At 34.6% G+C, this 22,411-nt stretch overlaps 1 protein-coding gene across 2 annotated transcripts in view; it reads right to left on the bottom strand.

Annotated features, from left to right (window-relative positions):
- Positions 1-2,562: 2,562 nt before the first annotated feature.
- Positions 2,563-22,411, bottom strand: part of LOC143251873 (uncharacterized) — a 72,873-nt gene continuing 53,024 nt past the window's right edge. For both annotated transcript variants that reach the window (XM_076503181.1, XM_076503182.1), the window contains 8 exons: positions 20,198-20,546; positions 19,467-19,527; positions 11,151-11,318; positions 9,634-9,826; positions 5,927-6,075; positions 4,440-4,598; positions 3,580-3,706; positions 2,563-3,351 (listed from right to left, as the gene is read on the bottom strand). In XM_076503181.1, the coding sequence (XP_076359296.1) occupies positions 3,268-3,351; positions 3,580-3,706; positions 4,440-4,598; positions 5,927-6,075; positions 9,634-9,826; positions 11,151-11,318; positions 19,467-19,527; positions 20,198-20,546 (1,290 nt within the window). In that variant the 3' untranslated portion in view covers positions 2,563-3,267. The remainder of the gene's footprint in view (positions 3,352-3,579; positions 3,707-4,439; positions 4,599-5,926; positions 6,076-9,633; positions 9,827-11,150; positions 11,319-19,466; positions 19,528-20,197; positions 20,547-22,411) is intronic.

Here is a 22,411-nt window from a genome sequence, read left to right on the forward strand (position 1 = left end):
TCCACCACGGGTATCGAAACCCGGATTTTAGCGTTGTAAGTCCACAGACATACCGCTGAGCACAGATAGCCCATTGTGTAGCTTTGTGCTTAATTCAAAACAACAATAAAGTGAAATGAAAGTTCTCATTTAATAGCACACGGTTCTGCATAAAATTCGAATGCATTTTGTTATTTAAGAATTTTCTTTCAAAGGATGACTTTACTAATAACATTCATAAATTATCTAAAAAAATAGAACATGTATAGTTCAACCAAGAATAAATATATATCACTGAAAAGTATGTACGGTTATTTCACAATCACAGACTTCTTAAAAAAACAGTATATCACTCATACATGTTTTATTATTGAAAAACAGGAGTAGATAACAATAATATTACACTTTTCAAAATATGCTGAGTAACTCTAATGATAAATACTTCATTTACTGAATGGTTAAAAAAACTGAATAAAGTGTAATTTATAAAGTGTTTGTCTCAAAAACTTTCTAGCAAGAAAAGATAATTTAAATATAGTTTGTTTGTTTCTTGTTTTTTACAGGTTTATAAAGTAACTTGTTTTTACTTCATTTGACGAATCATTTTCAGATTAATATACGAACTTCTAAAGTGTAAATAATTATACGTTTATCAAAAAATATTAAGTATTCCAACATAAAACCTTCTGTTAGAACGACTTGTTAACTTTTTATGACAGGTTATGTTATGAATGTTAGAACGACTTGTTATCTGTTTTTATGACAGGTTATGTTATGAATGTTAGAACGACTTGTTATCTGTTTTAATGACAGGTTATGTTATGAATGTTAGAATGACTTGTTAACTGTTTTTATGACAGGTTATGTGATGAATGTTAGAACGACTTGTTAACTGTTTTTATGACAGGTTATGCGATGAATGTTAGAATGACTTGTTAACTGTTTTTATGACAGGTTACGTGATGAATGTTAGAATGACTTGTTAACTGTTTTTATGACAGGTTATGTGATGAATGTTAGAACGACTTGTTAACTGTTTTTATGACAGGTTATGTTATGAATGTTAGAACGACTTGTTATCTGTTTTTATGACAGGTTATGTTATGAATGTTAGAACGACTTGTTATCTGTTTTAATGACAGGTTATGTTATGAATGTTAGAATGACAGGTTTGTTAATGTTAGAACGACTTGTTAACTGTTTTTATGACAGGTTATGTGATGAATGTTAGAATGACTTGTTAACTGTTTTTATGACAGGTTACGTGATGAATGTTAGAATGACTTGTTAACTGTTTTTATGACAGGTTATGTGATGAATGTTAGAACGACTTGTTAACTGTTTTTATGACAGGTTATGTGATGAATGTTAGAACGACTTATTAACTGTTTTCAATATGGGTTATGTTACGAAAATTCACTAAAAATTAACTCATTTTCACGTGTTAATGATTTAGGTTTCTTCACACATTCTTTGTCATATGTGTTCCAAGTGGTTTCTTTGAAAGGTGTGTTTCACATATTTTCTGTGACATCATAAAATATTCGACACACTTTAAGCTTTCAGTGCGTTATACTGATGTCAGTGAATCCATTACTGTTGATGATGGGTGGTAGGCTGTTCCTGAGTGGTTACCCTCCTTAAACAGCTGTTGAAAAGTGAGGATTGATGCCTTATTAACTTTGGTGTAAATACAGTTGAAAACGCTGTACCAGAATATCATAACCTGAACTGTAACACACAAAGTAATATTCAAAGGAATAACCTTAGTTTTCCAATAAAATAAATATTACGGATTAAACCGATATTTTTTATTACATCTCCTGTAATTATAATTGAGAGTTAGTTTGTGTTTCCACACAATTTATTTTATGTTTTTTATGGAAATTCGCATAAAGCAACATAACGAATAGCCATGTCTCTTTCTTTTGATATGATACACTTTACATTGTAGCTACTATAACAAAATAGTTGAATTTGACTGTCCTTCTTATAACGCACCTACGGCCACAAAGTATAGAGCGTGATTTTACAGCAATGGAAGGCGAGCCATGGACCTTGGATTCACTGTCCTGCACACTACTCGTTAGGCCGTGTACTTACACATATGATCGTAAGTATATTTGTAATTCGTTTGAAAAATCAAATAATTTTGTTCAAATCTAATAAGTAAGTGAGAATCTAGGGGACATAAACAAACAGTTTAGTATAATGCCGTCAGTGGACAAATACTCAGTATTTAGTAAACAAAAACAAAATGGGAGAAAACATTATTTCATAGGTTGAATTTTCAATTTCTTGATGATTTATCCATGTTTAAAAAAATATTTAACTATAATATCGTCCATCTTTCAACATGTTCAACAGTTTTATCTCACTCTATTTAATTACGTATGTTTCAGTTTTCACTTGTAATAATGTTTAAAGTGTATTTTGACTTCAGTTTTATTCCTTTAAAACATATTATTTTCACAAAACCACTGTATTTAATAAACAACACGTTATTGCGTAATTAAATTATTAATACTAATTGAATAAAACGTATTATTTCAACAATTATGCTTATTACTACAGTGCAATAGCTTTTGGACAAAAACGTTATTTATTTAACTTTATTACTCCATTTTTCTGGTCATTAAACTAGCTAAAAGAATGCAGCCAGTACTCGTCATGGTCCCAGAAGATCAACATTTAGGCCTAAGTACGTACGCATAACTTCTACATTTTAGGAATGTTAATTGAAGTCTATGGAAGATTCCTTTGACAAAAACATTTCATTTTATTTGAAAAAACATCGTTTAAAGATGTTTAAACGCATTCAATCATTTCTTATAAATTTATAACGCTAATTGAATAATGGTTTCTCTTGTTATATTTAAGGCAGCGTTTGGTCGTTGAATAATAAGGCCATTTTAAAAATTTACATAGTAACTGGTTTTCTTATTGCACGTAGCACTAAAACGGTAACTTAAATTTGATAGGATAGACAATGTCCGAGAGTCAATTTGAATTAACGGCCTAACAATAGTAACTTAAGCCTTCCTCGTTCGATTGCCCATTTTAAAGGAAGAACAAATTTAACATTAAAAAAAAAATTTAGTTGATTTTCAAATATTATTCGCAACGTAAGATATTTCTAATAAAAAATAGGAACAAACATGTGAATTTACCAAATATGGTAACAGCTTTTGGTTGAAAACATCAAATAAAAATTATTATTTCGTCAAAGTTACTTCTTAGGAAGCGTTGTTTTACTTTAACCCTAACATCCAGGTAGTTTGCATCGTTTCAAGTTGGCTTTGTTTTCACTGAGTGACTCCTAAACGATTTCGGTTTTGCTGATATGCCATCCTTAGGCCTTTCGCCAACACCCTGAAAATCACAAAGTAACTGGTTAGCAGGCGTTTTATCGTAAGTAAAAACACAGGTCATATAGTCAGCATGCAAAATCATTAAAAAAACCAACCTCAATGTATGACGTAAAAAGCACTTGGATAAAAGGTGGGCCAGTTACAAATGACCAAAAATTAAGAAACAATCAATAAAAATGCTTTATGTTATTATGAGGCTGACCTTTAATAAAATATCACAGTTTAATACCTTCTTCCTAATGGAGTCCAGTATATTACTGATGTTGCGAATTGTGCTAGAACTAACATATTTCTGCAACAGCTTCTCAAAGTCCGGATGTTTCATTAGTGTACAAAATATTGTTCGTCCATAATACCTGAAAACAGTAGAATACATATAAATATATACACAGTATTCTTTGCCTATAAGACCTTAAAACAACAATATTTACGCATATTTAGTGTTTGAATACAAGAGTAAATCCATATTAAGTTATAGATAGAATTTCTTATACTCCACGTGACATGCGAGCAAGTACTATAATCAGTTTGTTTGTCCATTGGTCCTTCCTATAAGCTAGAGAACTTGAAGCGCCAAATTTAAAGTTTGATACCTTGTTTGTTTGTTTTGGAATTTCGCACAAAGCTACTCGAGGGCTATCTGTGCTAGCCGTCCCTAATTTAGCAGTGTAAGACTAGAGGAAAGGCAGCTAGTCATCACCACCCACCGCCAACTCTTGGGCTACTCTTTTACCAACGAAAAGTGGGATTGACCGTAACATTATAACGCCCCCACGGCTGGGAGGGCGAGCATGTTTGGCGCGACTCGGGCGCGAACCCGCGACCCTCAGATTACGAAGCGCACGCCTTAACGCGCTAGACCATGCCAGGCCCAGTTTGATACCTTCTAAGAACATAGCCGTGGTAGCTCATAGTAATAAAGTAACAAACTGTTTGTTAGATAGGAAGACGAACACAACAAAAATTACAAATACGATAGTAATAATGGAAACTAGAAAACTGAAGAAGTTAAAATACACAACCCGAGTCTTGAAAAAACTTTTGTTTTTCTCTACAAAAGGTTGAGGTACAAGAGAACAGTTTATATACCTGGCCAATGGTGAACCGTCCATCACAAACTGGGCAGTGGCCGGTAAAATTTTCTCGGCGGTCTCCTTACAACCAGTAAGGCATCTGGATGGACCCATTTTCTCTACTGTCATGGACAGGAACTCAGCTGCTGTCCGTCGAACAGCAGCGTTTCTATGGCTGTACAGATCCAGTAAATATGGTTTCTGATATAGTTAAACTAGTATCCTAAAAAACTAACTTCGTGATAATTATGTAGCAAAAAATGAAATTTGGGTGAGAACAAATATGTTCCTGTGTAGTTTATCACATTATTATGACATGTTACTATTAATACTGTAACTGAATATAATATATTTGTAATATTAATTATTCTTTGTTTCTATTAACTTCCAATCAGTACAAGCTAATTACTTGGATATAAATATAAACCAATCTAGTAATAACTACAGTTACCAAGTTGTTTTTTAACACTAATGGCTCTGATTGTTTGTAACACTAATGGCTGTGGTTGTTTTTTTAACACTAACGGCTATGGTTGTTTTTAGCACTAATGGCTGTGCTTGTTTTCAAGACTAATGGCTATGGTTGTTTTTAACACTAATGGCTATGGTTGCTTTTTAACAGTAATGGATGTGGTTGTTTATTAACACTAATGGCTATGGTTGTTTTTTAACACTAATGGCTGTGGTTGTTTTTTAACACTAAGGGCTATGGTTATTTTAAACACTAATGGCTATGTTGTTTTTTAACACTAATGCTGTGGTTGTTTTTAACACTAATGGCTGTGGTTGTTTTTTTAACACTAATGGCTATGGTTGTTTATTAACACTAATGGCTATGGTTGTTTTTTAACACTAATGGCTGTGGTTGTTTTTTTCACACTAATGGCTATAGTTATTGGTATCACTAATGACTATGGTTATTTATACATTTAATGTCTATAGTTATTGGTATCACTAATGACATGGTTATTTATACCTTTAATGTCTATAGTTATTGGTATCACTAATGACTATGGTTATTTATACCTTTAATGTCTGTAGTTATTGGTATCACTAATGACTATGTTTATTTATACATTTAATGGCTATAGTTATTGGTATCACTAATGACTATGGTTATTTATACCTTTAATGTCTATAGTTATTTGTATCACTAATGACTTGGTTATTTATACCTTTAATGTCTATAGTTATTGGTATCACTAATGACTATGGTTATTTATACCTTTAATGGCTATAGTTATTGGTATCACTAATGACATGGTTATTTATACCTTTAATGTCTGTAGTTATTGGTATCACTAATGACTATGGTTATTTATACCTTTAATGTCTAAGGTTATTGGTATCACTAATGGCTATGGTTATTTATACTTTTAATGTCTATAGTTATTGGTATCACTAATGACTATGGTTATTTATACCCTTAATGTCTATAGTTATTGGTATCACCAATGACTATAGTTTTATGTGACATCACTGGTTACAGTTACAAAACCTAACCTGGCTCCTCCTTCTACAAGAGCTAAGGCAGCCTTCTGTGTAGACACATCCTCCACCAGGTATTTCAAAGTTCGGTCAATGTCTTCACGAATAAAACCCACGTTTTCTGCAGACTTGTTAAGAAGTGTCTTGGTGATGACGTCTAAGTCCTGTGAAGAAATAACAGTGTCCAGATAAAACTTTTTAACTCTGTCACTAAGCCAGGAATTTCACTGTAAACAATACGACCTTTCGACTACAGAATCCTCGTGGAAGGGTCCTGTTACCGAAATTTTGATTATGTGTCAATACGAAAGAGTTAGCAAAACGTTAGAAAAATGACGTTCTTATTTGAATACTTTAGTTTCATCCATTTAAAGTTTGTATCTATAGTGTGAAAACTTCAATTACTGTCAGAAGTTTAAAAGGCCATTTAAAATGGGAGAGGTTAGTTTAGTTTAGAAGACCACACAGCAGAAAAGACCGCAAGACGTAGAAAACTGATGAAAACAAGGTTCCAATTAAGTGAAAACACTCGTCATGACAAAAACTTTATATTAGTTTGAAACGTTTCGGACAAAAACCCTTCGTCAGGTAGTTTCAAGCCGTGGCACAAAACAAAAAAAACACATTGGTATAAGAACCATTGTTGAAGTCGTTTTATAAACAACTGAAAACACAAACCAAACATATTAAAGTGATAGTAATAGTATTTTATAAAAACAATAATAATAAACTAAAAATACGATAAACTGGCAGTTTAATAGTAATAACAATCAGAGAAACACATGCAGACGGGTGTATGTGCAGCAAAGCCACATCGGGCTAAACTCGTGTAGACGGGTGTATGTGCAGCAAAGCCACATCGGGCTAAACTCGTGTAGACGGGTGTATGTGTTGCAAAGCCACATCGGGCTAAACTCGTGTAGGCGGGTGTATGCGTGTGTTTTCATCTAGTAAAGCCACATCGGGCTTTCTGCTGAGTCCATCGAGGGGAATCGAATCCCTGATTGTAGCGTTGCAAATCCGTAGACTTACCGTTGTACTAGCGGGGAACTTGTAGACGGTGTCATGTTAACAGGAGTGGTGGCAAAAAGATACAGACAGAAAGTGTAACCAATTAAAATAAAATCGTTAATTCAGCTTGGTACAAGAAACTATAGTTTAAATATAAGTTTATGTTCGAGACTTTCTCAATCATACTTATTGTGGGGGGCATGTAATAAAACCAGTGTCGTCAGTTCTGTTATGATTCAGGAAGGGGAAGTGTTTTAGGACTAGGGATTCAATATTAATTTCAGTTTGTTTTGAATTTCGCATATAGCTACATCAGGGATATCTGCACTAGCCGTTCCTAATTTAGCAGTGTATGGTGTGTGTGTGTTTTTTACTTATAGCAAGGCCATATCGGGCTATCTGCTGAGTCCACCGAGTGGAATCGAACTCCTGATTTTAGTGTTGTAAATCCGTAGACTTACCGCTGTACCTGCAGGGAATATTTAGCAGTGTAAGATTAGAGTAAAGTCAGCTAGTCATCACTACCCACAGCTAACTACTGGACTACTCTTTTACCAGCGAATAATGGGATTGACTGTAACATTATAACGCCTCCACGTCTAGAAAGGAGAGCATATCTGGTGTGATGGGGATTCGAAGCGTGACCCTCAGATTTCGAGGGCCGAATTGTAATTTCTGATCAAATGAAAATAGTTTCCTTCCAAGGGGTTTGTTTTTAACTCACCAGGAAAATGAAGAAAATTGTGATAACAATTTTCTTTAGCGAATCAACTTTAGAAATAATTAAGCGATATTTTATAATAATTCATGTTTCGAAACAACTGTATTTAAATAACGCTAAACAACTGTATTTAAATAACGTTAAACAACTGTATTTAAAACTTACTCCAAGACGCTGAAAAACAATTACCTATAAATACAAAGAAATAAGTTTAGGGTTAGTTTTATGATTTTTATATACTCTCTAAACAAACTACTTACCTCATGCTTACCACTAGAGAGCCAAGATGGGGTCATTATTATGAGTAAGCGTGCATTGTATTGGTGTTTAAGACAGAATGATCAATAATGTCTACTTCGGTGCCCGAAAAGTCGCGATAGTTTACGATCTTCCTATATGGAACTGCACATTTGTTTGTCTGTTCGAAGTCAAGGATACACAATGGACTATCTGTGTTCTGCCCACCACGAGTGTCGAAAACCGAAAGTCCACAGACATACCGCTATGTCACTGGAGAGGTACATTTTTGTTTATCTGTTCGAAGTAAACCATAAGGATACACAATGGACCATCTGTGTTCTGCCCACCACGAGTGTCGAAAACCGGCTTCTAGCGTTGTAAGTCCACAGACATACCGCTATGCCACTGGAGAGCTACATTTTTGTTTATCTGTTCGAAGTAAAGCATAAGGATACACAATGGACCATCTGTGTTCTGCCCACCACGAGTGTCGAAAATCGGCTTCTAGCGTTGTAAGTCCACAGACATACCGCTATGCCGCTGGAGAGCTGCATTTTTGGTCGGCAGTAACGCCTCAATAAAATCACTAAAAGACAAAAGATGTGTGTGTTTCTTGTTGGTGAGATACCCACTTGAAATAAAAATGTATCTCAGAACGGCTGTTATGGGTATTAACACTTTTATTAATAAGGAGAGAAAAACTGAAGTCCATACTATGTAAAAACTACACTGACAAACATAACAGTAACATTATATATTAAACACAATGCAACAACTGCCACGACTTCTGCATTGGAAAAACAAGCAGAAAAATGGAATCCAGTTTCAGAGAACAACAATAAAAACAATTAAACAAAGAACAAAAACACCTTCACACGTTTTCGAACACTGCAAATGAAACAAACACAACATAAAGATAAAAAAGCTCCCATATACTGAGTAGGGAAACAAACACAAAGTCAAAGAAGCCCTACTTATACAGCAACTAAAACTAAAATTAAACCAATATAAAGGAACATCTTTATACCTATGCCAATTAATAACTTAACATCCACCTGCAGCGCCCCCTACAATCCCACACCCGTTTATACTCTCGTCCCTAAGACGTGTCCGTCAACGGTCACATTCAAATTCTCTCTTTTTTTTAACCTGAAGATGACCTAGGAAGGGCGAAACGTTGTTCTGTCCTTATCAATAATACCCATAACAGCTGTTCTGAGATACATGTTGTGTAAGTTTTCTTTAAACTGTTTCACGTCTAGATTCCTTTCTCTCCTTACTTCAGTCATAGCTTGGTCTACATTGACACTTTTATTGTAAACATCTTATGGGCTCCATGCCACAAACTTCTGCAAGCACACACACTTGAAACTTGGACTGTTTGTTTTTGAATTTCACGCAAAGCTACGCAAGGGTTAACTTTAGTAGCGTAAGGCTAGAGGGAAGGCAGCTAGTCATCACTACCCACTGCCGACTCTTGGGCTACTATTGTACCAACAAATATTGGGATTCAGCTTCACTTTTTAACGCCCCCACGGCTGAAAGGGTGAGCATGTTTGGTGAGACGGGGATTTAAACCCGCGACCCTCAGATTGTGAATCGAGCGTCATAACCACCTGGCCATGCCGGGTTCCGGTCTTATCGAAACCAACACCATGTTAGTTCAACTCTGCAGGTTAAGTTAATTTATAATCTGTAATAAACCTATATATTAAGTCGATGCTATTATTACAGAAAAAAATATGCTTACTGTCTCCATATGGCGAGTGAATGTCTGGAAAAGTTCACCAAGTGTAGTGATTGCCGCCCGGGAAACAGTGGACCGCAAGTTGCGAACTTCCGGTAACAGAGCTGTCACAACAGAATGCAGCTCTGGCTGTAAGACTTGAGGGTGGTACTTAGTGAACCTACTAAAGTCGTTTATAGCGTGAACCTTTTGTAACCTGTTCAAATCAGACGAAAAGACACTTAGGAGTGTTTTGTACTTTAAATGGTAAGGCACTTGAAATCTGAAATACAATAACACTATGTAACAACATTTTTACCTTTTCTTGTTCCTGGACAGAAAGTGTTATTTCCCAATTGCTTATCTCTAAAGTAAATGGAAAAGACCTATTTTTCTCTTCAAACTTTGCTTTTGTGACTTGGGAGCGCATAACGAAAACATGATGGGAGATTATATTTGGGGGCTGATACGTGAAAGTGATTTACATTAAGTCGCAAATCTCGAAAAACTACTCACTTCTAAACATTTTTATATAACTTTAGTGCAAATTCATGTAAATCTTGATTCATATGTTGTTTTATTCAGACCTTAGGTAAATGTAAATGTGCAAATTTGCCCGTTTTTACATAGAAAATAGATTAATATCTAAATTTCATTGTCCAGGTCACAAAAGCAAAGTTTGATGGGAATAATGACCACTTTCTGTACTTTTACAACATAAGTAATTAGAAAATAACACATACTATCCAGGAACAAAATTTGTGTTACATAGTGTAATGTTTTTTTTTTCTAGACAGTTCCCACAACATCAGTAATATTCACTTTATATATTTCAAAGGTTTCTAAGAATTCAAGAAACACACGCACATATTAATCATTAATAATTAATATATCTGACTCAGAATTACTGTAGCTTTATTTCTTCTGAAAAAAACTGAACCATTTCATATCATACTTTACTAACTTTAAAATAAATGAAGTCACAATAAGCTATCTACACTCTGTACACCGCGGGGAGTCGAACCCCGAATTTTAGTTATAATCCGTAGACTTACCAACAAGCTGCGTATTCAAATACATGGTGTATCATAATTACAACTTAACACGTGGTACTTAGTGGTCTTACCTGTCATCTATGGTAATGGCCTCCAGTGCTTTTCTGAGGGCGTCGTGTGGATTGGAGAAAGAACCAGAACTTAGTGATCTTACCAGTCATCCATGGTAATGGCCTCCAGTACTTTTCTGAGGGCGTCGTGTGGATTGGAGAAAGAACCAGAACTTAGTGATCTTACCAGTCATCCATGGTAATGGCCTCCAGTGCTTTTCTAAGGGCGTCGTGTGGATTGGAGAAAGAACCAGAACTTAGTGATCTTACCAGTCATCCATGGTAATGGCCTCCAGTGCTTTTCTAAGGGCGTCGTGTGGATTGGAGAAAGAACCAGAACTTGGTGATCTTACCAGTCATCCATGGTAATAGCCTCCAGTGCTTTTCCGAGGGCATCGTGTGGATTGGAGAGAGAACCAGAACTTAGTGATCTTACCAGTCATCCGTGGTAATGGCCTCCAGTGCTTTTCTAAGGGCGTCGTGTGGATTGGAGAAAGAACCAGAACTTTCACTACTGCCTCTTTCACTGATGGTGGCGGATACTACAGGCACTTTCTTCGTTGTCCTCCCTGGCAAACTCTGAGAAGACACCGCCCTCTCTGGCCTTTAATATAAAACAAATCAGATGGATTCAGCCCTTTAATGGTGAATTTTCAACAAATTTAATAACTGTCATAGAAACTGTACTTTGGTTAGGTATAATTCTTGGTTGGTTGCCATATTTTTAAACATATTTTTAGTTTTTAAGTAAAAAATGAAACAAAATAAGCAGGTCCTCGAACTCATGTTCCTCTCGGTCGTTCGGCTGTTTCTGTGACGTTTTACAACTATGACGTAATAGTTGCCAAACAAGCTTCGTTGTTTTGTTCCTTTCAGTGCTGGTGTTTTATGTAAATCTATCGGTGCTTTTTTCAAATTACATACTTTGTGAAACTATTTTTTGTCTTGATATTGCTACTTTATGCTTGTTTTATGATAACATGGTTTACTGCATTGTTTATGGTTGTAAAAACGGTTCGGCATCGGGCAAAAGCTTCTTTTCGTTTCCGTGCAAGGAGAAGGAACCGGCAAGATGGCGACAGTGGGTGCGGATGGTCAATAGGAAGAACTGGACTTCTTCACACCAAGCAAAGCTTTGTCAAGATCACTTTGAACGCTCGTGTTTTGTGTCGGATCCCACAGTTTTGGATTCCGTGGGTTTCAAGCCAGGCAGGTTGAGACTGAAAAAATCGTCGGCAGTAGACAGGATCGTCCCTACCATCTTTCCTCGTGTAGAGCTGAGGACTGATCTCAGCCTGCATCGTACAGGTTCCACCCCTCTGAAGCCATCCCTTGTCATCACGAAAAGAACAATCTTAAAGTTATGTGTACAGTATAAAGCGATAAATAATAACTGGTATAATATAATAATTTAAAAAGTACAAGTTTTTGAAGAATGTAACTAGACATACACATTTCACATTCATGACCTTTTTTTGCATTTGTGGCACCTGAAAGTCAGTGAAACCTTGATTTCCTAGTCTAGACAGTGGACAAATCCAAGTTTAAAAGCTGGTAGATCATTCTGTAGGTGTTTTTATATCATTGTTAAATATGGAAAAGTTTGAAGAATTCCATTTTTCAAATTTAACATTTCAAGATAAATTAACTATTCAGACTGCGACATCTAGTTTGATTTTATAGACAGACTTATGACGTATAATTGAAATTCATTTTGTTACGAGTCATAAATACCCGGTACAATGACTGTGGAAGAGCCGAGTATTAGTTACCATAGTCGGCAAAGTATAAACAAATAAAACCAAGTTTGTGATACCAATAATTTATAAACACCAGACAAGTTTGGAGATGCTTAAAATTACACATGAAATAATACAGACCATATTTCTTGTCATGACTTAGGCTTACCATTCTTCCACTGGAGGTATGAACGTCTCGCAACCGGTCTGGGCACTATCAGTATAACTCACAGTTTCGCCACTTTCGCTCGTGGAACTGTCCTCATCACTAGAACTTGTCAGATCTGTGTCAAAAGTAACTGTTCTAGGTTCGTTCAGAGTAGGTTTGAATTGATATGATGCTACTCAACACTGTTCAGAACACAAAGTCAAAACAGACTCCGCCACTGTTTCTCTGTATGCACTGGCCATGTTTATTTACATTCAACGCGCTGGCGTTGGCGGTTTGTTTGGCAACTATTACGTCACAGTACTTTTCCTAGCGGCAAACGTAAAAACTAAAACGTTCGGATTGCGGCTCGGAAAGGGCTCTTTCTGCACCAAGTTCTACGTTTCATTTATTAGCATATATTTTTTATAAAAAATGTGAACCTGCAAAATTAATCAGTATGAGTAGTTCTTTTGACAGCAAAGTTTTGTTTTTTCTTTAAAATTCACCTTTAAAACGTTTCAGATGTGTTAGAGCAAAGCCAGATTCGGCTATCTGCTGTGTTCACGGGACAGAATCGAATCATGAATCTTAGCATTGTAAGTCTGTAACTTTCCGCTGTCACACCAGGGGAGGACTAATTTACAATACAATACAAATACTGACCACTTCGTCACACCTTTTTTATGTGATTTAGATGCTGTGTGAAATTTCATTTTAGGGTGTTTTTTTTTAACACAGCAAATAAGGAATCCAGAAAGTATTTCGACGGAAGGCACACAGTTTGTATATATAAAGTTATTTTTATTTTTAAATACACTGCGTACAAATTCTCATAATGTTTGTAACTTCTTAAACGCCACACAGTGCCATGTCTGTGAACTAAAATGCTAGAAACCGGACACAGATAGCCATTCTCTAGCTTTGTGCTCAACTACGAACGAACAAACTGCTTAAAAATATTTAATAATTAATTTGTCTTTATTCAGAACTTGATTTCCTAATGCGTGTACATTTTATCAACTGAGCCATAAACTAGAGAAGTTCGTTTTACCAAAATTGCCGGTTAAAAGAAAGAAAGCCTTTTTAAATTCGCATTTAATTCGTTAAATATAGATCTGCCTGAAACAAAACAAACATAAATCACGTCCCATAGTTATATATGTATAACTTTGAAAATCTAATCTCTCATTAAAGATTACGTTTGTTTTGACTTTAGCGCAAAGCTACACGAGAGCTATCTGCGCTAGCCCTCTCTAATTTAGCAGTGTAGGACTAGAGAAAAAGCAGCTAGTCATCAACACCCACCGCAAACTCTTGGGCTACACCAAACATGCTCGCCTTTTCAGCTGTGGGGGCGTTATAGTGTAATGGTAAAAAAAACTCTTCTTTGGTAAAAGAGTAGCCCAAGAGTTGGCGGTTGGTAGTGAAGACTAGCTGCCTTCCCTCTAGTCTTACACTGCTAAATTAGGAACGACAAGCGCAGATAGCCTTCATGTAGCTTTGTGCGAAATTAAAAACAAACAAACATTTCGCTATTCTAACAGCAAGGGCTGTTCAGGAAGATCTATAGGCTTAAAAACACTACTGATGTTATATGGTAAAACCAACGTTGTTACAACTTACTTATATTTAATTTCAGAATTATACAATTATATTTTTTTTTCCACAGTTTTAACGAAAAGCTCTTTTTCGCTTGTTAAAATAACTCATTTGACGTAACAATGTCGAGTTGGAGATTGTACTAAAACATTGGATAACGTAACAATGTCGAGTTGGAGATTGTACTAAAACATTGGATAACGTAACAATATCGAGTTGGAGATTGTACTAAAACATTAGATAACGTAACAATGTCGAGTTGGAGATTGTACTAAAACATTGGATAACGTAACAATGTCGAGTTGGAGATTGTACTAAAACATTGGATAACGTAACAATGTCGAGTTGTAGATTATACTAAAACATTGGATAACGTAACAATGTCGAGTTGGAGATTGTACTAAAACATTAGATAACGTAACAATGTCGAGTTGGAGATTGTACTAAAACATTGGATAACGTAACAATGTCGAGTTGGAGATTGTACTAAAACGTTGGATAACGTAACAATGTCGAGTTGGAGATTGTACTAAAACATTAGATAACGTAACAATGTCGAGTTGGAGATTGTACTAAAACATTGGATAACGTAACAATGTCGAGTTGGAGATTGTACTAAAACATTGGAAACGTAACAATGTCGAGTTGGAGATTGTACTAAAACATTGGATAACGTAACAATGTCGAGTTGGAAATTGTACTAAAACATTGGAAACGTAACAATGTCGAGTTGGAGATTGTACTAAAACGTTGGATAACGTAACAATGTCGAGTTGGAGATTGTACTAAAACGTTGGATAGCGTAACAATGTCGAGTTGGAGATTGTACTAAAACATTGGATAACGTAACAATGTCGAGTTGGAGATTGTACTAAAACATTGGATAACGTAACAATGTCGAGTTGGAGATTGTACTAAAACATTGGATAACGTAACAATGTCGAGTTGGAGATTGTACTAAAACATTGGATAACGTAACAATGTCGAGTTGGAGATTGTACTAAGACGTTGGATAACGTAACAATGTCGAGTTGGAGATTGTACTAAAACATTAGATAACGTAACAATGTCGAGTTGGAGATTGTACTAAAACATTGGATAACGTAACAATATCGAGTTGGAGATTGTACTAAAACATTGGAAACGTAACAATCTCGAGTTGGAGATTGTACTAAAACATTGGATAACGTAACAATGTCGAGTTGTAGATTGTACTAAAACATTGGATAACGTAACAATGTCGAGTTGGAGATTGTACTAAAACATTGGATAACGTAACAATGTCGAGTTGTAGATTGTACTAAAACATTAGATAACGTAACAATGTCGAGTTGTAGATTGTACTAAAACATTGGATAACGTAACAATGTCGAGTTGGAGATTGTACTAAAACATTGGATAACGTAACAATGTCGAGTTGGAGATTGTACTAAAACATTGGATAACGTAACAATCTCGAGTTGGAGATTGTACTAAAACATTGGATAACGTAACAATGTCGAGTTGGAGATTGTACTAAAACATTGGATAACGTAACAATGTCGAGTTGGAGATTGTACTAAAACATTGGATAACGTAACAATGTCGAGTTGGAGATTGTACTAAAACATTGGATAACGTAACAATGTCGAGTTGTAGATTGTACTAAAACATTAGATAACGTAACAATGTCGAGTTGGAGATTGTACTAAAACATTGGATAACGTAACAATGTCGAGTTGGAGATTGTACTAAAACATTGGATAACGTAACAATGTCGAGTTGGAGATTGTACTAAAACATTGGATAACGTAACAATGTCGAGTTGGAGATTGTACTAAAACATTGGATAACGTAACAATCTCGAGTTGGAGATTGTACTAAAACATTGGATAACGTAACAATGTCGAGTTGGAGATTGTACTAAAACATTGGATAACGTAACAATGTCGAGTTGAAGATTGTACTAAAACATTGGATAACGTAACAATGTCGAGTTGGAGATTGTACTAAAACATTGGATAACGTAACAATGTCGAGTTGGAGATTGTACTAAAACGTTGGATAACGTAACAATGTCGAGTTGGAGATTGTACTAAAACGTTGGATAACGTAACAATGTCGAGTTGGAGATTGTACTAAAACATTAGATAACGTAACAATGTCGAGTTGGAGATTGTACTAAAACATTAGATAACGTAACAATGTCGAGTTGGAGATTGTACTAAAACATTGGAAACGTAACAATGTCGAGTTGGAGATTGTACTAAAACATTGGATAACGTAACAATGTCGAGTTGGAGATTGTACTAAAACATTGGATAACGTAACAATGTCGAGTTGGAGATTGTACTAAAACATTGGATAACGTAACAATGTCGAGTTGTAGATTATACTAAAACATTGGATAACGTAACAATGTCGAGTTGGAGATTGTACTAAAACATTAGATAACGTAACAATGTCGAGTTGGAGATTGTACTAAAACATTGGATAACGTAACAATGTCGAGTTGGAGATTGTACTAAAACGTTGGATAACGTAACAATGTCGAGTTGGAGATTGTACTAAAACATTGGATAACGTAACAATGTCGAGTTGGAGATTGTACTAAAACGTTGGATAACGTAACAATGTCGAGTTGGAGATTGTACTAAAACATTAGATAACGTAACAATGTCGAGTTGGAGATTGTACTAAAACATTGGAAACGTAACAATGTCGAGTTGGAGATTGTACTAAAACATTGGATAACGTAACAATGTCGAGTTGGAGATTGCACTAAAACATTGGATAACGTAACAATGTCGAGTTGGAGATTGGACTAAAACATTGGAAACGTAACAATGTCGAGTTGGAGATTGTACTAAAACATTGGATAACGTAACAATGTCGAGTTGGAGATTGTACTAAAACATTGAATAACGTAACAATGTCGGGTTGGAGATTGTACTAAGACGTTGGATAACGTAACAATGTCGAGTTGGAGATTGTACTAAAACATTAGATAACGTAACAATGTCGAGTTGTAGATTGTACTAAAACATTGGATAACGTAACAATGTCGAGTTGGAGATTGTACTAAAACATTGGATAACGTAACAATGTCGAGTTGAAGATTGTACTAAAACATTGGATAACGTAACAATGTTGAGTTGGAGATTGTACTAAAACATTGGATAACGTAACAATGTCGAGTTGGAGCTAAAACATTGGATAACGTAACAATGTCGAGTTGTAGATTGTACTAAAACATTGGATAACGTAACAATGTCGAGTTGGAGATTGTACTAAAACATTGGATAACGTAACAATGTCGAGTTGGATATTGTACTAAAACATTGGATAACGTAACAATGTCGAGTTGGAGATTGTACTAAAACATTGGATAACGTAACAATGTCGAGTTGGAGATTGTACTAAAACATTGGATAACGTAACAATATCGAGTTAGAGATTGTACTAAAACATTGGAAACGTAACAATGTCGAGTTGGAGATTGTACTAAAACATTGGATAACGTAACAATGTCGAGTTGGAGATTGTACTAAAACGTTGGATAACGTAACAATGTCGAGTTGGATATTGTACTAAAACATTAGATAACGTAACAATGTCGAGTTGGAGATTGTACTAAAACATTGGATAACGTAACAATGTCGAGTTGGAGATTGTACTAAAACATTGGATAACGTAAGAATGTCGAGTTGGAGATTGTACTAAAACATTGGATAACGTAACAATGTCGAGTTGGAGATTGTACTAAAACATTGGAAACGTAACAATGTCGAGTTGGAGATTGTACTAAAACGTTGGATAACGTAACAATGTCGAGTTGGAGATTGTACTAAAACATTGGAAACGTAACAATGTCGAGTTGGAGATTGTACTAAAACATTGGAAACGTAACAATGTCGAGTTGGAGATTGTACTAAAACATTGGAAACGTAACAATGTCGAGTTGGAGATTGTACTAAAACATTGGATAACGTAACAATGTCGAGTTGGAGATTGTACTAAAACATTGGATAACGTAACAATGTCGAGTTGGAGATTGTACTAAAACATTGGAAACGTAACAATGTCGAGTTGGAGATTGTACTAAAACATTGGATAACGTAACAATGTCGAGTTGGAGATTGCACTAAAACATTGGAAACGTAACAATGTCGAGTTGGAGATTGTACTAAAGAACTGGATGACTCCAATAATGTTTTTCGTATTGTAATAACAATGTGGTGGATATCAAGTAAAATAATAGAAGTTTCAGTTCTTAATTAATAAACGTATTAAAATAACCAGAAACGAAAATATTTTTGTTAAATATAGTAAAACAATGAAAACTTTAATTATATTTCTCAATAATAAAACTACACACTTCTGATTTGCAAGAAGTATTAAAATAATGCAAAAACCAATTCTAATTAATTAAATAAAATAAAACAAAAAATAATTAATTTGTCCTTAAACGTACGAAAAGAATTAGGTTCTGGCAAGGTCTAGTGGTTAAGGCGTTCATATTAAAATTTGCGAGCCACGGGATCAAATCCCGTCGCAAAACATATTCGCTCGTTCAGCCGTTTGGGCGTTACAAAGTAACGAACATTCCCACTATTCGTTGGTGAAGAATGTCTCAAGAGTTGGCGATGGTTGGTGTTGACTAGTTACCTTCAATTCAAGGCTAGGGATGTCTAGTGCAGAGAGTTATCGAGCAGTTTTATTAGAAATCAAACAGAGAAATAAAATAATTAACTGAGTTTGACGTATGGCATTAGTATTTGACATATTATATCTTTAACACTACATATCTCTATCTAGTTCAGTAGAGATTTTCAAGTATTAGAAGAGTTTATAAACATTATGTTTCAACCACATCATGTTAGCCACCTCGACTGTCAACGATGCCAAAATGATGGCAGAGCACAATTTACATACAATGTGTCGTTTAACAACTCGTTATCTGTTAAACGTATTAAGAAACCTTAACTTACACTAACGACTGTTTTCTGTATTAGAATTGATTTGATTAGAGGGAAGGCAGCCTATCAACAGCCCGAATAGCGGTATTTCACAGTCAAAGAGAGCATTTATGGCGCCAAATTACAGGTGTTTTTATGAACCAACGGGACGTGAATCTTAATTCTCGTATTAATACCCGGGCACCTGACAATCAAACCAAAACGAAGGGAAGGTATATAAAAAAACAAATTTTGAGTATACAGTTTTTAACCTTCTAAAATAACTATTATGCACACGATGACAATATTATCTCTAATATACTTACGATACTTTGGTTCGTGTTCTAGAGGCTCGTCGTGAACTTGATACAACATGAGGACTCGTGGCTTGAAATAACGAACATATCAGATTTAGTTTTTAATGGTAGAAAACAAAGTTAAACTTACAAAGTACAGTTAAAAACAAAGTTAAACTTACAAAGTACAGTAAAAAACAAAGTTAAACTTACAAAGTACAGTAACAAACAAATTAAATCTTACAAAGTACAGTAAAAACAAATTTAAACTTACAAAGAAAGGTAGAAAACAAATTAAATCTTACAAAGAAAGATAGAAACAAATTTAAACTTACAAAGAAAGACAAAAAACATTAAATCTTAAAAGAAAGGTAGAAAACAAATTAAATCTTACAAAGAAAGATTAAAAACAAATTTAAACTTACAAAGAAAGGCAAAAAACATTAAATCTTAAAAAGAAAGGTAGAAAACAAATTAAATCTTACAAAGAAAGATTAAAAACAAATTTAAACTTACAAAGTACAGTAAAAAACAAAGTTAAACTTACAAAGAAAGGTAGAAAACAAATTAAATCTTACAAAGAAAGATAGAAACAAATTTAAACTTACAAAGAAAGGTAGAAAACAAATTAAATCTTACAAAGAAAGATAGAAACAAATTTAAACTTACAAAGAAAGGTAGAAAACAAATTTAAACTTACAAAGAAAGATAGAAACAAATTCAAACTTAGAAAGAAAGGTAGAAAACAAACTTAAACTCACTATCAGATGATAAAAAGTTATTTGATTTAGGTGCTTCCGGCTGCTTTTGTGAGGACAAAATTTCTTTTAAACTATTGTGTCTCTTTACTTTGCATTCGTTTTCAACATCCGGTTTGCTACCTTCACTCTGAGTCCTTGTGATGATGATACTAGCTTCACCTATTTCTTCTTTGCTTTTGGGCGTCGCTTGATGATCTCCTTCTTGTTTGTGTTCCAAACGTTGTTGTCGGTTCCTTTGTTTCGTTTGACTTCTTTTCCCTACTTCTTTGGTGACTTCCTGTTGGCGCTTGAACAGTTTGTCTCTAGTGATCCTTGAAATTGAGATACCTAGCTGTTCATTGTTTTCACTCTGTTAGAAATACGTAAAATATTGTTAGACATAACCAGTCTGGATAAGCGATTCTTAAGACCAGTTAAAACTATTAATATTCTAAAGTTGTTTATTCAGATCGTACTTGAATGTGCCACTACATGTGTACAGACATTTACGTACAACGTAACCACAAATTTTGGGAACAGTACTGAACATTATATGGGCGAACTGTATAACGTAGAGACACGCGGTTTGTTGCACGTGCAGGAATAATGTCTCTAGTTGTTTGCAGTCCTGACAGATGTTATTAACGAGTTACTCCAGTAAGACAGTGACCATCCACACTGGAGCCTTAACATTCTCGAGTCATTGGATTGTGAGAGGATCCCTGACCAGTTGTCCCCTTAATTCTCTAGACGTTACGCCTGTGAATATTTTTTAGGATCTTCATAAGGGTCATAAGTTACGCCAGTAAGACTGAACTGTGTTAACGGTCAACGTATCCAAGAGGTCTTTTAAAAAGTTAAGCCTTTAACATTGCAAACTGCTCAGTAGGAAACTCTGTACAAACTGAGTAATTTATATGTAATTTCTGGAGTAATGCTAAACTGTAATAATTGTATGTTATAAAAAATAAAAAACCATCAAATGTGATTACTGCACGAGCAACAGTGTGTCTCTTCGTAAAAAAGTTTTCCGGATATGTTTCTTCAAAAGTATTTCCAAGGTGCGGAGATGAAATGGATATATAAATCTTATAACCTGTGTATACCACTAGGTGGACCAAAGTATAACACACATATTCAGTAATAATACTACATTTGTTTTAATATATTACAGTAACTCACAACATTCACGTGGATCAGGTCTCAACTCTCCTTCGGATCTTGTCAGTTATTTATAATAATACTAATACTAATTTATAATAATACTACATTTGTTTTAATATATTACAGTAACTCACAACATTCACTTGGTTCAGGTCTCAACTCTCCTTCAGGTCTTGTCAGTTCTTTATTGTTTGAATTTTTAATAGAAGTTCACAAGAACAGTAACCATACTGTTATTTTACAAACAAGTACAGTGACCATACTGTTATTTCACACCCAAGAACAGTAACTATACTGTTATTTTACACCCAAGAACAGCAACTATGCCGTTATTTTACACAGAAGAACAGCAACAATACGGTTATTTTACACACAATAACAGTAACCATACTGTTATTTTACACTCAAGAACAGTAACTATACTGTTATTTTACACACAAGAACAGTAACCATACTGTTATTTTACACTCAAGAACAGTAACTATATTGTTATTTTCACACAAGAACAGTAACCATACTGTTATTTTACACTCAAGAACAGTAACCATACTGTTATTTTACACTCAAGAACAGTAACAATACCGTTATTTTACACACAATAACAGTAACTATACTATTATTTTACACACAAGAACAGTAACAATACCGTTATTTTACACACAATAACAGTAACTATACTATTATTTTACACACAAGAACAGCAACAATACCGTTATTTTACACTCAAGAACAGTAACTATACTATTATTTTACACACAATAACAGTAACCATACTGTTATTTTACACTCAAGAACAGTAACTATACTATTATTTTACACACAATAACAGTAACCATACTGTTATTTTACACTCAAGAACAGTAACCATACTGTTATTTTACACTCAAGAACAGTAACCATACTGTTATTTTACACTCAAGAACAGTAACCATACTGTTATTTTACAGACAAGAACAGTAACCATACTGTTATTTTACACACAAGAACAGTAACAATACCGTTATTTTACGCTCAAGAACTGTAACTATACTATTATTTTACACACAAGAACAGTAACCATACTATTATTTT

The sequence above is a fragment of the Tachypleus tridentatus genome, chromosome 6, assembly GCF_004210375.1.
Source record: "Tachypleus tridentatus isolate NWPU-2018 chromosome 6, ASM421037v1, whole genome shotgun sequence".
Lineage (NCBI taxonomy): Eukaryota > Metazoa > Arthropoda > Merostomata > Xiphosura > Limulidae > Tachypleus > Tachypleus tridentatus.